Here is a 16852-nt window from a genome sequence, read left to right as displayed (position 1 = left end):
GTCGTTTTGGCTCAACTTGCAATGTCACGTGTTAGTGCGGGCTCACATCTGTTTCAACACAGCCCAAAGCAGGGCACATTGGCGCGTCTATACGGGTGTGTATCCCAGGGCAATTTCTGCCTTTATAGTTGACCTTCGAGCGGCTGAATCTACCTCAGTCATCTAGATGTCCGCAACGGCACATCCCAGGAAAGTCGATGTGCTCCTCGTTGGGGGAGGACCTACGGCTCTCATAACAGCATACTTGTTGCTCAAAGCCGGACTGAGCGTAAATGTTATTGGTACGTCAATAAAACGAAGTTCTTTCGCGGTCCATGGCTGCTCACAAACAAATCATGATAAGAACGATACAATAAAGCTGAACAGGCCATGTACGGACGTGCCTGCATGCTTTATTCTCGTTCTGTAGAGCTCCTAGATCAGATCGGTATTTTCGATCGTATCGCGGATATAGGTTATTTTGTCAGGTCAGCATGTGTCGAAATGCATGCACGCTGGAGCACATACTTCTTCCAGCATACCCCAGGGACTCGACGACATTCAAGAACGGTATAGAGATTCCAGCACGCGGTTGGTCTTTCGTGAGAGAGGCGGCGAAAGGAAAGACTTACTTCGATTTCAGGTGCAATCCACTTTTTTATGTTTTCCTTTTTGTTAATATTATTCTGACGATGTCTGTAGTTTTAGCATCCGACAGAAGCACATTGAAGACACTCTGAGGGCCGCCATTGCCGAGATGGATCCTACTGCGGTCCACGCGCCTGCAACATTGACTGCATTAGCCGTAGACCCATCAAATGATCACCCTGTTCAAGCCACGGTAGAAGAGAACGGGTCTGTCTCCGTTGTTCAATGGTACGCTGTTGCGGTCTGCGTTGCTGAGTCCGCTCCTGTAACTGATCATGTATATCTAGCAAATATGTCATCGGTGCAGATGGCGGGCGATCAACCGTTCGCTCGTTGAGCCAGATCGCTTTCCCCGGTACTGAATCCAAACATCGCTGGGTGCGCCTAGATGCTGTTGTTCGATCGGATATACCTATCGGTCGCAAGCATAGCGCGGCGATAGAATCACATGAATACGGGAATGTGCTGTGGACTCCCACAGACAACGGTCGAACACGAATCGGGTTCGTGCTACGCGACGAAGTCTACGACACGCTCGGCGGAAACATCACTGCGGAGGTCATTGAGAGCGAGGCACGGAAGGCTGTGCAGCCGTTTAGCCTCGAGTTCCTCCAGTTGGACTGGTGGACTGTGTACAAGATCGGACAACGCGTCGCCGACACTTTTAAGCAAGGTCCTGTCTTCTTGGCGGGGGATGCTGCGCACACACATTCGTCGGGCGCTGCACAGGTCTGCCCGCAACTGATTACACGCTCAAGATGCGCAACTGACACTCTGGTGCAGGGCATGAATACTGGAATACACGACGCCACAAACTTGGCATGGAAGCTCGCTGGCGTGCTGCGCGGCTGGCTAAGCGAGGCCGTCCTAGACACCTACGATGCTGAGCGGCGCACATCTGCTCAACACCTCATACAGCTCGATCGTGATGTCGCTGCACTCATCTCAGGAAAGATACCGGACCACTTCAACGCCCCACCTGACGCCGACGTTAACGTGTATCTCGATAGGGTCTTCACCGAGAACGCGTCATTCACTATCGGCCTCGGGATCTCCTACGCTAGCAATGTTCTCAACAAAACGAGTAGCATCGGTGTACCTTCACCCATCGACGCCCTCATTGGACACCGCGCGCCGGACGTCATACTTTATCGGCCTGGGCCTGCTATACCTACGCGCCTGCAGGAGCTAACGCGCTATGTTGGTCGATTCTGGATCCTCATCTTTGCGGGCGCGCTCGAATCGAGTCCTACCAATGTATGCTTGTCGGCGAGCTGTGCAGAAAAATACGCCAATCTCACACGATATATCGCCTCGGATGTATCATTTGCATGCACCCTCGCGCCGATGTTTAGTTTCCTCACCATCGTGCATGGGTCTGGGGCGCTGCAGTCTGCCGAGGCGCTGGGCACCGAGCCGCTAGGAAAGACGGCCTACGATCCTACGGGAGAGGCATATGTGAAGTATTCAGTCGAGCCGTCGGAGGGCGCCATTGTAGTTGTGCGTCCAGACGGGATCGTCGGATTCCGTGCCTCCATGGACGGAGGTAGTGATGTTACAGATTACTTCAGTGCATTTTTGAGGCCAGCGAAAGCCGGCCCTGGCAATGCACAGTCCGCTACGACTTGGGTGCTTGGTGAGATCTCACTCGAGGATCAGGAGAACGACGTCATGATTTCGACCCAAGGCGAGTTGAACGATTCTCATGCATCCTTTGCCGCACTCACCGGTGTAATTGTTGTTAGCAGGAGCTGGGAGGTCTCCGATGTAGTGTTTGTAATATTGTTGGTTGCCTTTATCGACAGGGATACATGCTCATCTACATGCGTGATAATGCCCGACTGCAGTCTACATGCCAAAAGAGTGGGCTGAGAGCACTCTTGCGAATCATATTAGTGTATCAGTAGACTTGAAATTCTACTGGTTCACAGGATTACGGATATAAATCTGAACAATGGTTGAGAAAGCTGATCGACTCTCAGAAATCGATGCTGTGCTCTCCCGATCATCGGTCTTCACGAACCCTCATAAAGGTTAGCATACATGTCGAAACACTTGACAGGACCGATAACTGCAACAAAGAACTCATGGACGACATGAAATTATGCTTACCAGAGCTTGATTAACACGGTCTTTTTGGATGCTTATCCTTGCAATTCGTACACGTTGAAATCCGTCAAGTATGTAATATCTTTGAGCTCGTTTACTGCTTGTTGATGAAGCCGTTCAGTATCGGAATAAAGAAGGATTATGGCAAAACTGACAAACAGTCTAGTACTGCAAACAAAAACAGTAAGCAACAGCATATAGACAGGAACGATATGGGCCGTGGTCCTAATGAGCGTCACATAGATCCTGCGTCGTAGGCATTTTCCCAAGCCTGACGCTCTCCTCTAGTGTGGTAGATGAGCGAGGAATAGATACCAGCGGCAGACACTGAATCCAGGTTGCATAAAACCGGGAGCAGCAGGCAAGTGCATATGCACTCAGAGTGCACAGGGTAGATGTTTCCTGTCAACGAGATGAGAGGGAAGCGACGGTGAAAACCGCAAGCAGAAATCGACGCGTTCATACTCCGTGCATAGTGGGACATTATCGGTAGGTACGTGTGGCGTATGATACGTGAATCGTGCTGATTCGAGACGGATTCAACGAGAGGAGAGGATGGGGCCCAGGAGAGGACATGAATGCAATGAGATAGGGAATTCTAGCTGGACGTCGCTACGCCTGACAACTTCCGGGTGAGCAACGGCGCTGGCTGGGCGAATCTTAAGAAAGGTTAACGTCAGCGCTCTCGCTCGGTGTGATTCGTTCCTATACGAGCGACTCCGAATCCACAGATGAATCACCATCTGCACCTTGATGCATGTAGATCAACATCATTGCTCCCTCGTCAACGAGCAGACGTACCATAGTCATCTAGCGCAGATACGTCCACGGATGTCCCCAGACCGGCCGTTGCATCAGGAGGTAAACTTTCATCGTCACACGCAAATTCGGCAGGTACTCGTGCATCCATTAAATTGAATGAGGAAGGCATCTGAGCATCGGCATACGCGGCTGACGACACCCAAACGGGCTGCGAGACTGCAGACACTACATCTGAGTCTTCATGCGAGAGTGCACCGGCGGTAGCGTTACTGCTATGCCTGTCGCCGTCAGCACTAGTCCCTTCGTCAGCCACCACAGAGTTCTGTGCGGCAACTCTGTCGACCCCGCAACGTGCCCAATCACCCTTCTCTTCGTCCCGGTGCAGTCCCATCCTGGACAGGCTGTGTCAGCGAGATGGAAAGACGGTAAGTCCACTGTGCGGCGTACAGGATGCCATTGATCCGTATGCTGTGGGTCAACATGCTGTTGTTAAGACAGCGGAGTGTACAGGATGCAAGGTCACGCACCCTAAAATACCGCGTGCATCAAGCCTTGGCAAGCACAACCTTAGCTCATGCGCTGAATCTTCATCTGGCACATCCGATCTGTCAAGTGTTCTCACGTCTACCTCAACGTTAGCGAGGCTATTGAAGATCGCCCCGGAGAGGACAGCATCGAGCTGGCAAAGCCCATTCATCAGCTTTCCTAGATCTACGTCAAGCTCTGCGCCAGGCTGACGATAAGGACTGAAATACACTTGAATCCTGGATATATGTGTGGATGTGACCTGCGATAGGATCTCGACCACCGAGGCACACAGATGTGACATATTTTTGTCAGTGGCTTGGACTGTGAGATCAAGGTGTTCGAGGCATGCATTCTCAGAAACGTCGAAATATGGGGCTACTGAGATAGGATTATGGATATGCAAGAAGAAATGTAGTGGGAGACGCACCCGCATTGTGATCTGCATGTACCAATCCATCCGTGCCATTTGATAGCCACCAGGCTAAGGACGAGTCGAGTGAAAGGTGAATTGAGTGTGCTGAATGTTTAACGAGTCTGTTGAGGGCGACGTCGACTTCGTTTGCTACTCGAAAAAACGGTGCCAGGCAACCCTTAATGCGCCGGAGATTCTCGCCGAGACCAGTGGCGATGAATAGGTCGACGAGGTCAATCACAGAACAAGGATCGGAGTGTAAGCGGAAGTCGTATGTCAGGTCAACGTCAGCTAATTGCAATGGTAACCCAGGGTACACAGGCACGCTTCTGAGATCAAAGCCGTGTTTCACGAACACGCATGATCCGCATAGTTCAAGTCTTTCGAGTGCAGGGAGAACGCACAGGAGACGAGCAAAGGTCGTGACCGAGGGAACCGTGACATTGTCGAGATATAGCCGTCGAACAACGCTCCAAGGGGACGCCTGCGCAAGATTGGGGAGAGCGACTGGGAATCGCCTGTTACTGACGGCAGCCAAGAGGTCGACCAATTCAGCGAAGGAGGGTCTCAGTTCTGTATCCACAGACCCATGGTCTAGGACGAGTATCTCAAGCTGCGTGCGCGGCAGAAGATGGAATCGAGAGATAGTGCTTGCGTCACGAGGATGCTGGATGAATCGGACATCATGGAGAGTGAGCCATTTGAGGCGTGGGAGGGCGCAGACGAGTTGGCCAAGCGTCAAAATCGACGGCAAGGTGACGTCGCTGAGGTTGAGGCGAATGATCGAAAAGGCGGCCAGATCGCGCAAAATGGCGTCCAGATCGAGATACCGCCCCGGTGATCCACAACCCACCAACGCCGGGCCATCTCCCTGCGAGCCTCGACGCGAATGTCGCCAAATGTGGAATCGGTCGGCGCCCGTCTTCGCTGTTCCCGCCTGTGATCGACACCCTCTGTGGCCCACCCCAGCGCCGCATCTCACTGCCTGGAACATCCACCTTGATGCTCTCCACCTCTTCTATATTCTTGAATACCATGAACCCCCTTAGGCACTCCCGCGCCATCGGCTCGAAGTCCCTGCATACCACCCTGCATCGTTCTAACGCGTCGCATTCGCCTTCCTCGAGTAGGCCTTCGAAGATGTCCAACCATATCTCATTCGGGAAGGGCTGCACCATGATATGTATACCTTCATGATGTGCCAGTAATCCTAGCTATCAAGATGTCCACATGCATCCCGATTGCGCGATTTGACAGAGCTCACCGGAATGTCCGAGCAGTCTCAATGCGAGGTCTTCGGTCTGCCGTGATTTGGCAAGCTGCAGTCGAGACGAGGTCCGTACGCACTTGATCTCCTACAACTAATGGATATACATTTGTGAAATTTGTCAAACCTTAGTGTGACATAGCTTCCATGCATCTCCTTCCGATTCGACCCGTGCGACTCAACCTGATTCTATTTTCCAGTGTGAAGGTGTCACTGCTGTCAACCAGTCGCTACCCGCATCCTTTGCGAGACGAAAGCTACGAATTGGTCTCGACGTAACCCGCCATGGTACTGTCGCAGCGCAGTTCAATTCTTCCTAGGTTGGTCCATCGCTTAAGCACTCCAAACCGTTCTCTATGGATCGACACTCTCGGTCTCCTTTCTAACCCCTTTGGATGCCTGACCGGCGTCACTCATGTCGACAATTCTGCGCTTTCCGGCGATACTCCTGCATCCACTCCCACTCGTGCATTGCACTCGAGGACCATGCGAGGAGAGACTATGTTCATTGGTCATGTTGCTAAAAATGATTACGCTTCAGCCTCTTTGTTTCTGAGATCCCAAATCTATGGAGACAAATATCGTGACTGGTGAAGCCACACGGTCAAACCCTACTTGATCATGGTTAAGCGGCACCTCGTTTCAGTAACGCTGCAGCCCCCTCGGTGCCTGCAATACGCTCGAGTCGTAGCCAGTCGTACTTTGAGTATAAAACACGACAGGTCACATCGGAGGCATCGACACCGTCGTCCAGGAAAGGGTACGAGAGGAATTCCGTGTAGAATTGCGGATGATCGGGCGGGCCGTAGAAAATGAGGTTGCGGATGCCACGAATTTTGTATCTATAAAGCATAACATGAGGTCAACCTGTACACAATGAATACGTAACATGTGCACAACGTACCTTCGGAAGAAGTGGAAGCGCTCGCTGACAAGCAAAAATGCTGTCTTTCCAGAGAAGAATGCTTGTCGGACGCGTGAAATATCTTGATTCGAGGAGTACCTGGAGTGAATTGTGATGGGCCTGTGAATCTCAACCCACAAAAATGGAAAGGCCAGCTGCGTACTCTGATAGCACAGAGAAAGATACACCCAAACTCTTTCTGAAATGATTTTGCACTCGGATGAAGTCGAACGAGGAGGGAATAAACACGACCGTGTTAACGCTCTGCACAGCCGACTTCATTACAACAGGAAGAATCTGGGGCATCGTTTTTTTAAGCTCAGTTTTGGTAAGCCAGTTAAATTGTGGTGACGCACCTGTGTTGTGAAGTGGTGGAAACGTTTCTCCGGCTCGTCCTTCGGATGGCTACAATCGAATTGTACAAAACTTTGGTCGATGCCCACTGGCACTTCCACTGGTGTCCATTTGCGCTCCGTCCTGACCTTCCCAGCTACATTCTTCAGCGAGCTATTGAAAAGTGCGCGTGTCTCCGGCGTCTCGTAGCCTGTGAGCAGAATCGATTGTCGAAGGTATGCCGCGCTGCGAACGAAGATCAATCAATGACGGAACAGATAGAACAGGATACTCAAGCGTACTGTCCGTCCAAGTACCAAGGCTTGATCCGAGAGAAATCGGCGTCGTGTGATTCCTTCGGCAGTTGGTTGAGACGCGAGAACACAAACTACAAGGCTAAGGTAAGCCCTGTGCAGACGAAGGAAGGTCTCAACGTTACGGACCTGAACGTGGTCCCAGTTTTGCATGGTGAGTGCATCCATTTGGTCCACAATGAGAACTTCGATGGACGACAGGAAGTCTGCATTCCTTGATTGGGCCTATCGTCAAAAATGTGGTTTGCTCGGACTTCAAAATATCTTACTTTTCCTTCTCGATGGACATTCTCAGCCCCAGCGGGCTCGCAAGAATTAAGTCGCAACCATAAAAGTCCGCGAAGAGCTTTACGCTCTTGCGTGTCATCTTGATGCCCAGCCGAAACGCATCGTCCACGTTCCCACTGAACATTTCGACATGATCCCGTGGGTAAGTGCCGGGATCAGCATTCGCGAGCTTGTCCACTGCACCCGACGGCAGCCCATATTCTGTGTAGAACCGTGCACGGTTCTCCACCTGATACGACGGCGAGGGAGTGTGGGAGGTAAGCGCGGTGATCCATTTCTGTGCAAATGAGCGGAAGGGTAAGAGTATCAGAATGGAGGGGCGAGTAAAGCCCTGATCTTGGACATCTTCAGGTGCTGGGTTACCGGCCTTGGACGCGTGGGCGAGGCGCTCGTTGTTCTTCAACACACGACGCCGTTTTCTGCAAAGTGATTAGTTGCTCATTCTCAGACGAAGGAACGGGTGAGACCTACTTTGTGATATGATTGAGAGCATGAAGCGTGATTGCTTCTCGCATGCTTTGGTGTGCATCCAGCGGCGTACGGGCGAAGTATAGGTCACGCTGAGATGACAACATCGACAACATGTCGTTTTGCAGTTCGACAATTTCTGATGTTGACGTTAAACACGCTCGGGAGAAATTTAATGGTATGTAGCGTGCGTACCCCGCGGGAGCTTGGCCTGTCGCGACAGCAGAGGCTCCTTGAGTTTGTCAAGCAGCTTTGACGAACGTTAGCAGTTATCAGACTCGAGGGATTGGACGAGCATACTGGTGGTTTTTGCCCTTGTTTGTGCAGGGGAAGAAAATCTGTTCCATCTGGCACTGCGACTATGACATTCCCAAGTTTGCCATACTTCTCTCTTGATGTCGTCCAGGCCTTCTGGTCAGCGGCTTCTCGCGCTACTTGTGAGACCAATGATGACTGCGCGCCGAAGTGCTCCTCGTAAGAGTCTTGTGCGGTACCTGTGATGCGTGGGTCGCCTAACAGTTAGGCAAAAATGCACATACGCACCCTCAAGTTCCTCCACCTCTTCCGACTTAGCATCCTCTTCTTTCTCTGGCGTTACAGTATCTGCAGACACGTCATCAGAGGGCTTCTGGCTTTCCCCCGCCTCAGACAAGATGTATTCGGCCGTCGTTCGCTTGTTCAATCTTTGTGTACGGCTCGCTTCGTCCTCGTGAGGTCTTTTCCGCTTCGTCGCTTTCGTGGCGGAAACATTCAGCAGGGTTAGCAGTTTGGTAGTTATGGCGTTTCCATCCTCTGTCACCATGGTGCCTGTGGTCGAGCTGATTCAACCACAAAACGGACAGTGGAAGCAACTTAAAATCACCTAAAGTCGCATGCGATCAAGTACTCCTTCGAAGCGGAAAAGGCACGATCGGTTTGTGGAGCAGTAGGCGCTTATCAGATTGTTTACGTGGCCCAACCCAATAAGCGGGTCGATGGCGTAGTTGGTTATCGCATCTGTCTAACACACAGAAGGTCCTCAGTTCGAACCTGGGTCGACTCATTATTTTGGTTTTTGTTACATCCTCTATCCAAATATACAATTACCCTTGTCTGGGTCGACTCGAAATACTGCCAAGGATGCTGGCACGGCCCGAGCTCACCGACGATCCTCTGATGATGAATAGAATATGTATGATACATTGCATTGACCGATACACAAATTTGTCAGTTACAAAGGGCCTCAAGTTGGAACGAAATATGGGTGGAACAGGGGGCAGAAAAGAATCCATGGATCAAATAACTGTTGCTAGTGCCGAGATATCTTTATGACGGTGTTTTGGAATTGAGTTGTCGTCCTTGCGCGTGCGCTTGAGCCTTGAGGCTGAGCAGAAAGTGTCAACGACGTCCGCTTTCGGTGATCTCTGTCAAACGGCGCACTCGGGAGGCACACGATTTCCTGGCTGGATAAGACGATTAGCACTTTGTGACGCTCTGCATATCATGATGTCACCTTTCCCAATGGATATATGGTTGGACCTCATCGAAAACCTGACAAAAAAACGCAGGTACGACACGCTGGAATGATGCCGAGAGGTGTGCAGAGGGCTCCAGGCGATGGCAGGGGAGTGCTGAGAGGTCGAGATGGGATTCAAGAATGTAGAGAGGTGGAGCACATCAAGGTAGATGTTTTCGGTGGTAGGTTGCGATGCTGGGGTGGGCCAGAGACACTAGACATCATAGGCGGAGCCCAGGAAGACGGGCGCCGACCGATCCCACATCTGGCGACGTTCCCGTCGAGGTTTGCCTGGAGATGGCCTTGCGTCAAGGAGCTGCGGGTCTACAACGCGGCGTCGCAGGCGCAGGATTTCGATCTGAATGCCGTCGTGCGCAATCTGGCTGTCTGTTGGATCACCGACCTCAACTTCTACGACGTCATCTGACCGTTGTTTTTGACACTGAGCCGACTCGTCACAGCCCGTACCGTCAAACCTACAGCCATCTTTCGGACTGAGTGGCCTTGTATAGATCAGTTGCAGAGATGCCATCTCCTGCAGCTGATTCGGGCAATGCCACTCATCGATCCCACAAAGGCAGTATGTACCCATGCGAGAGATCTCATACGATCGGCAGCATCACATCGAGTTTGTCTCCGTGAAGAGCGCATGGACGAACTTGGCGATGGAGTGGATGGCAAGTTGTTTGTGTAAGAATGCCTTATATGGCATGCTTCCTGGTCTTGATCCCAGCTTAGCTCGGTCACGTGTGTGTATGTGTACATCGTTTGCTGGAGCCATTCTTCAACATCTTGCGGAAGGAGCTTGAAGTTGGTAGCACATTCCGCTGACATCTACTTGAGGTCATCGTGCTCTGGATATTTTTGACAAGTTATCTTTGGAGTCGCGAGAAGTAAGTACAGAGCGGCAGCTACTCATCCTCTAAACTGTGGAGAAGGCTTGTGGAACATCTGTCTATGCCCGCCTCGCTCGCCTTTGTATACTTCTTTACTCTCCCGGAAAGCGCTTGAAACACTTGTAGGAATCATCTGCCATTTTGATACAGACTTCCGATCAGACGTCAAGGGTAGGTATCGCGTCCCATCCGGAGGTAGTCCACTCAGCACCCATCACGTACTCCACATACTCACCCTTAGGCTGCTCGCATTTCTACCACACGCCCGCGGACGTCTTGGTACCAGAAGAGTCCTCCAGGTCACATCTTTAGCACTACGACATTCCGCACAGCTCCCGCTTTATGAGTTTGCTTGTGTTCATAGCGGTATGCGTGGTGCGCTGGACGTCATTGTCAAGTACTTACGCTCTTGCACAAGGAAGGCAGTGTGGATGGACTTTCGGCAGTAATTGAGGTGGCTACTTATTGCATGCGTCAAGCTCGCGCGAGTGGATACTGCGCGGCCTACTCGCGATGGTGCACTACACTCAGGATATTGTCAATGCGATGGAGCTCTGTGCATTGTAATTTCTTGAAGTTTCAAGTTAGCTACATCAGAGGTATCATCTCCACTCGGATAGATGAGACACACACCATCGGGCTACTCGTCTGACTAGTATGCGCCTTATTCTGCTCTGCACACTCGATCCTGACCATAGTGATCAGAATTGCCATTGATTCCATCACTAAGGCGACTGTCAGCCTCACGCCAGCGCCGCACAATGCAGATGAAGCACTGAGCGAGCATTCGTACTATCAGATACAGGGTTTTGCAAACTCATGCATTGTTCCCTTCGCTCTGCTTGAACCACCATAAGGATCATTGTTATTTCACTCAGGCATTGTTGTAAATACATGGAAGAGTACCCAGAACGAGGCTGGGGCCCATACACGAAGGACACCCAGTGGTAGCGAGATGCCGCATTCGAGGCCTCGCATTGCAGTAGTTCTGCAAATTTTATCACGCCTGGGTCACAGCGGCAACTTTGAACTCCGCTCGGCAAATGTTGCAGGACTGCAAAGTGCGCTGCCGCATCGTGCCATGATCGAACGCGGAGTGTGAACATATCACGCTGACAGTGGCGAGTGTCACGCTTGCTCAACCAGAACAGCCATCGCCCACCAGCCATGTCTTGCTGGGTGAATCGGGCTGGTGTACCAGAGAACACAAAGCTGTAATATAACGGATCGGATGTCTGATCATTAAGAAATACAATGATTGTCTCTGGATCTCGCTCACCACATGTTTGCAGAACACCTTAAGAACAGTCTGCAGGCCGTCATTTCACTTCACCTTCATTTCCTCTCAATCGCTCTTGCGCATAGTGTATACTAAGTGCATACTGGCATCTACAATGATCAAATTATAATTTCCACGGTGTGTAGAGGAGATCACGCAGTTCTGCAAAATTGATGGGTTTTGCAAAACCCCGTATCTGATAGTAAGCTGTCGAAGGGGCGGACCTATGCAGTAAGTGAAGTAAAGGAGAGGCAGCGGGGTATGTATAATCGCATCGGCATTGCTTTGGCAGCTTGGAGTCCTCGATTTGAGCTGCAGACAGTACGTACACTTTTGCGAGCTTATGTCATTATATGATCTGTTCCAGCAGCTTGGTCAGGACATCTCGTTATATGCGAACTATGAGTAAACACGACGTCGGTGGCTCGGCGAATAAGGATGGAGATATGTGAAAGGATACACCTGTCGCTCCAGGCAGATGCGTGGGCCGGCGTTGAACCGCAGGAATATGAGTGGAACCTTCGTTACGAGCCTCGCAACGCGCTCGTCAAGGAAGCGGCCAGGATTGACTTCGTCCGTTAAGGAATGGAATCGCAGATCCGGAGCAATGGCTCCATAACGGAGACAGTCTTAGACTAAACCCACCATCGTGTTACCAGTAGTACTCTTTCCTACGATGCATTGCAAACGCTGAGTACATGTCCCTAGGTAACACAACACTCGATCAGTGCCAGGATGAGCATTGCTGATTTGCCGAAACTTACGCCGCCTTAGGCTATACGTGCGACGGCTTGCCGTTTGGTAAAGTGTCCTCTTAATCGACCATTTGCGCACATACGCAGTCAGTCACCATCCACGCAATCAAACCTGACGTTGAAACACCTAAGATCGTAGTGCCTGCTAGCCTATCAGCGATGCTGTGCAACAACGAGGACGAACCGGGGACAAACCCATACAACAGGGTACGGTCGTAGTGTCTCATTGATCACACTGGGTTCGCTGCCCTGTGGCCAATAAGGCAGCTCGAAGTTCCTCTAGCTGGGATGTTGACGGCGACATTGGAGGATGTCGTTGAGAAACTGTGGAAGGCTTGAATTGGCGAGCGTCAGCGAATAACCGAGAACGTTCAAAAGGGGGTTTGGGATCTGGAGGATTGAGCCAGCGTGAGTGACACGGGTCTTATCGGAGGGCGATGCATGAAAGCTACGTCACGCTAAAGTTTGACATACTCAGCAAATGCATATCGACTAGCTGTACGAAATGAATGCGTACGCTTCTCGTCTCGACTGCGGCTCGCCAAACCACGGCAGACCGAAGACCTCGCATTGAGACTGTTCGGACATTCCGGTGAGCTTTGTCAAATCGCGCGATAGGGATGCATGAGAACACCTTGATAACTAGGATCACAAGCACGTCGTGAAGCTTTGTATACCATGGTGCAGCCCTTCCCGAATGAGATATGGTTGGACATCTTCAAAAGCCTGTTCGAGGACGGCGAGTACGACGCGTTGGAACGATGCAGGGTGGTGTGCAGAGCATTCAAGACGATGGCACAGGAGTACCTAAACGGGACCATGGTATTCGGGAATATGTAGAGCACGTGGAGCAAATCAAGGTGGATGCTTCCGGTGGTAAGCTACGACGCTGGGGTGGACCAGAGAGGGTGTCCGTTAACGGCGGGCACGGAGAAGACGGGCGCCGACCGATTCCACATCTGGCGACGTTCGCGTCGAGGTTCGCAGGGAGATGGCCCCGCGTCGACGAGCTGTCGACTGACAACGCGGTGTGGCGGACGCGGGATCTCGATGTCGACGCCGTCTTGCGCGATCTGGCCGTCTCTTCGATCACCGAACTCTACCTCTACGACATCATCTTCCCGTCGATTTCGACGCTTGGCCGCCTCGTCTGTGCCCTCCCACGCCTCAAAGTGCTATATCTCAGCGACGTGCAACTCACCCAGCATCCTCTTAATGCATCCACCATCTCTCATTTCCGTCTTCTGATCATGGGAGCAACGACACAAAACTGAGCCCCTCCTTTGTTGAACTGATCGACTTCATGGCTGCCATCAGCAACAGGAGGTGTCCAGTCACTCCCCCCAATCTTGCGCAGGCGTCCCCATGGAGTGTCGTTCGAGAATTGACACTCGACGCTGTCACGTTTCCCTCGGTCACGACCTTTGCTCGTCTCTTGTGCGCTCTTCCTGCACTCGAAACCCTACAATTACACAGATCATGCGCGTTCGTGAAACACGGCTTTGACCTCAGAAGCGTGCCTGTACACTTTGGCTTACCATTACAACTAGCAGATGTCGATCTGACACACGCCTTCTGCATATACTCTGACCCTGATTCTGTGGCCGACCTGGTTGAATTTTTCATCGCCACTGGTCTCGGCAAAAGTCTTCGCCGCATCAACGCATCCCTATCGTCGTTTCTTCGGGTGGCAAGCGAAATCGACGCCGCCCTCAGCAGGCTCGTCGAATATTCAGCACAATCACTCCGCCATCTCTCACTCCACTCATCCTCTTTACGGCAAAACTGGGTGCATCAAAACTACAGTGCAGGTGCGTCTCCTAGTATGTTCTCTCTTGCATATCCTCAATTCATTTAAATAGCCCCATACTTCAATGTCTCTGAGAACACGTGCCTCGAACGTCTCGATCTCACAGTTCAATTCGCCCACGGAAACAGATCACATCTGTGTGCACCAGTGTCCGAGATCATGTCGCAGATCACATCCACGCATATATCGAGGATTCAAGTGAAATTTATCTCTTGTCATCATACCGGCGCACGTCTCGACGTGGATCTGGGAGAGCTGATGGATGGAATTCCCCAGCTCGATGACATCCTCTCAGGGCCGATCTTCGATGGCCTCACTAACGTTGTTGTAGACGTGAGAACACTTGACAGATCGAATGTGCGAGATGAACATTCAGCGCATGAGCTTACATTGTGCTTGCCAAGGCTTGATGCACGCGGTATTCTAGGGTGTGTGACCTTGCATCTTGTACACCGCTGTTTTAACAACAGTATGTTGACTCACAGCATATGGTTCAATGGCATCCTGTACGCCGCACGGTGGGCTCACCGTCTTTCTATCTCATTGACATAGTTTGTCCAGGATTGGAATGCACTGGGACGACGACACGGGTGGATTAAGACGTCGCGGGATCGAGAGAGTTGCCGCACAGGACGCTGTGGTAACGAATGAGGAGACTAACGCTGAAGACGACAGGCGTACCCAAAGCCCTACTACTGGTGCAATCTTGCATGAAGTAGCCGCCTATGTCGACGCTTAGAGACCTTTCTCGTCGGATTTAATGGATGCACGAGTCTCTGCCGCATCTGCGTGCGACGCTGGAAATGTACCGCCTGATGCAATGACGAATTCGGGAACATCCGTGGTCATATTTGCGCCAGACGACCATGGTACGTCTGGTCTGCTTGGCGACGAGAGATCAACGAAACTGATCCACACGCACCAAGGTGCACATGATGAATCATCCGCGGATCCGAGGCCGCCCGTATAGGAATCATTTATACCGAGCGAGGGGCGCTGACTAAGTTCATCTCTCTTAAGCTAGCGCTGTTGCTTACCCCGAAGTTTTCGACCATAGCGACATCCGGCTAGAATTCCCGGTTCACTTGCATTCATGTTCGTTCCAAGGTCCCATCTTCTCTTGCTGACTCCGTCTCAAATCACCACAAATTGCGTATCCTCTGCTGCACGCCCCGCTACTATATCCTTGTCTCTACCTTCCTCGACCTCCGTCGTGTACGAGAGGTTGACCTCTCTGCGATGTGCCGCTCACGATGTCTTACGATACACGGAACGCGAACGCGATGACTTACCACGTCGGAGCCATCACGCGCGTTGCTCGCATTGCATTCGTCAAGCTCAGTGACGTCTCCGTCTGCAGCAAATTGAGCTTATCCGGTCCATTTACCTTCATCATATATCAAGTTCGCGTTGCCCCGAGCCCCCATACTATCCTCGCGAATCCGCCGCAGATCTGCACAAGTCGCCTTTCCTCCAGTGCACCTACCGTACCTGCGGCCACTACCGCCTTGCGTATACTTTTCTCAGCCGCTGCCACGTACGAGGGAGCGACGGCGTCGTGGTGCCTCAGTGCTATGGACGGTGTTTTGCCTACGACGGGTCGACACTAATGTAAAGGCCGAGTCTGAGAAGGCTACTCACCAGCCCTCGCTGCCTGTTCGTTGTCTCGTGGACCTCAAACTCCCACTCCGATCTGGGGGAGCCCTTTATCTTTCCGCGCATATTGGCGCCATTCCAGACGACTCACGCTGCAGCTCGCGTGAACGAGCTGCGCAATGCCAGAGACGTCCGTCACGACTCCTCTTCGCCCTGGCTCTCATCTGTCGCCGATCACAGGCCGTCATTGACAGGTTACATGCTGCGTAGTTTGGTCAGGATGATTTCGCGATATCCGCAGGTTCACGGCGGTGGATGTATGTATGTATGTATAGTCGCCTGCTGTAATAACAGTATGTGCTGTGCGTGTGCCTCTTTATCGATCTGCTCTACTAGACCCTCTTTGATAGATCTGCGCTCCGTTGTCATTCTCTCAGCTGTCATACTACACGTTCGAGGTGTGATACAAACAATATACTGCGTATGTTTGCAACCCTACCATCGAACTTGCGTATTATTGGGAGATCAGGGACACAAACACGAGCCAATTGACCGGTGCTGCGGATACAGAATAACATAGTCAAAGGCACACATACTACTTAGATAGGTCGGACTACTAGCTTGAAAAGCAAACTGGAAGCGGTGAGGGCCTCGGCGTGATAGTCACGAGGTTGCGATCTGTCAATCAAGGTGTGCGCGATGATGCGAACGCGCATACCTAGGATAACGAGGGTCAATATACTTTGCTGCCCGGTACAAATATAACAAATCAGAGATACGTGTCTTCTTGGCCTAAGCAATGTCGCTCATGCAGTGTTTATATTCCGGAAACGATTTAAGCTTCGCTCAGGCGAGTAACGAGGCACCATGGGAGGTATGAGCGCGATGCCAATTTCCAAGGATCACAGCCCCGCGAATGGTGAGGTTGTTCGTAGCTCGTGGTTCCTACAGAAAGACGTTGTAAAGCGTGCAGCGAACTTACAGATCTAGATGGAGGATAAGTCCCTTG

General features: G+C 51.6%; 5 protein-coding genes and 1 non-coding gene across 6 annotated transcripts; 3 read left to right on the top strand and 3 right to left on the bottom strand.

Annotated features, from left to right (window-relative positions):
- Positions 1–166: 166 nt before the first annotated feature.
- Positions 167–2499, top strand: POSPLADRAFT_1177444 (hypothetical protein; the record flags this gene model as incomplete). The annotated part of the gene is made up of 6 exons (XM_024488503.1): positions 167–281; positions 344–467; positions 527–622; positions 682–855; positions 915–1356; positions 1411–2499. 6 exons carry the CDS (start codon positions 167–169, stop codon positions 2497–2499), a joined length of 2040 nt encoding a protein of 679 aa, XP_024342770.1.
- A 942-nt stretch (positions 2500–3441) lies between these two features.
- POSPLADRAFT_1052635 (hypothetical protein) lies at positions 3442–5616 on the bottom strand (the record flags this gene model as incomplete). The annotated part of the gene is made up of 6 exons (XM_024480293.1): positions 3442–3485; positions 3538–3890; positions 3946–3966; positions 4026–4401; positions 4454–5365; positions 5421–5616. The coding sequence occupies 6 exons, from the start codon at positions 5614–5616 to the stop codon at positions 3442–3444; spliced, it is 1902 nt and encodes a 633-aa protein (XP_024342769.1).
- A 714-nt stretch (positions 5617–6330) lies between these two features.
- Positions 6331–8143, bottom strand: POSPLADRAFT_1131370 (hypothetical protein; the record flags this gene model as incomplete). Its single annotated transcript, XM_024484070.1, has 8 exons — positions 6331–6547; positions 6610–6708; positions 6773–6906; positions 6966–7188; positions 7245–7330; positions 7386–7470; positions 7526–7963; positions 8016–8143. Coding segments are annotated over 8 exons (1410 nt in total), but the record flags the coding sequence as incomplete, so codon positions are not given.
- Positions 8144–8980: 837 nt separating this feature from the next.
- On the top strand, positions 8981–9054 carry POSPLADRAFT_t32. Its single transcript has one exon. It is a non-coding gene; the product is annotated as a tRNA-Val (tRNA).
- A 523-nt stretch (positions 9055–9577) lies between these two features.
- Positions 9578–14986, top strand: POSPLADRAFT_1133143 (hypothetical protein; the record flags this gene model as incomplete). The annotated part of the gene is made up of 20 exons (XM_024484305.1): positions 9578–9925; positions 10049–10087; positions 10125–10254; positions 10380–10400; positions 10554–10574; positions 10645–10702; positions 10883–10966; positions 11109–11209; positions 11282–11464; positions 11915–12003; positions 12157–12255; positions 12525–12644; positions 12993–13029; positions 13084–13208; positions 13298–13585; positions 13795–13874; positions 13914–14248; positions 14300–14675; positions 14733–14765; positions 14809–14986. 20 exons carry the CDS (start codon positions 9578–9580, stop codon positions 14984–14986), a joined length of 2745 nt encoding a protein of 914 aa, XP_024342767.1.
- A 395-nt stretch (positions 14987–15381) lies between these two features.
- On the bottom strand, positions 15382–15969 carry POSPLADRAFT_1043517 (hypothetical protein; the record flags this gene model as incomplete). The annotated part of the gene is made up of 5 exons (XM_024478330.1): positions 15382–15477; positions 15540–15601; positions 15635–15700; positions 15739–15853; positions 15889–15969. 5 exons carry the CDS (start codon positions 15967–15969, stop codon positions 15382–15384), a joined length of 420 nt encoding a protein of 139 aa, XP_024342766.1.
- Between the last annotated feature and the right edge of the window lie 883 nt (positions 15970–16852).

This window comes from Postia placenta (assembly GCF_002117355.1).
Source record: "Postia placenta MAD-698-R-SB12 unplaced genomic scaffold POSPLAscaffold_2, whole genome shotgun sequence".
NCBI classification, from domain to species: Eukaryota; Fungi; Basidiomycota; class Agaricomycetes; order Polyporales; family Adustoporiaceae; genus Rhodonia; species Rhodonia placenta.
This window is presented reverse-complemented; position numbering and strand designations above follow the sequence as displayed.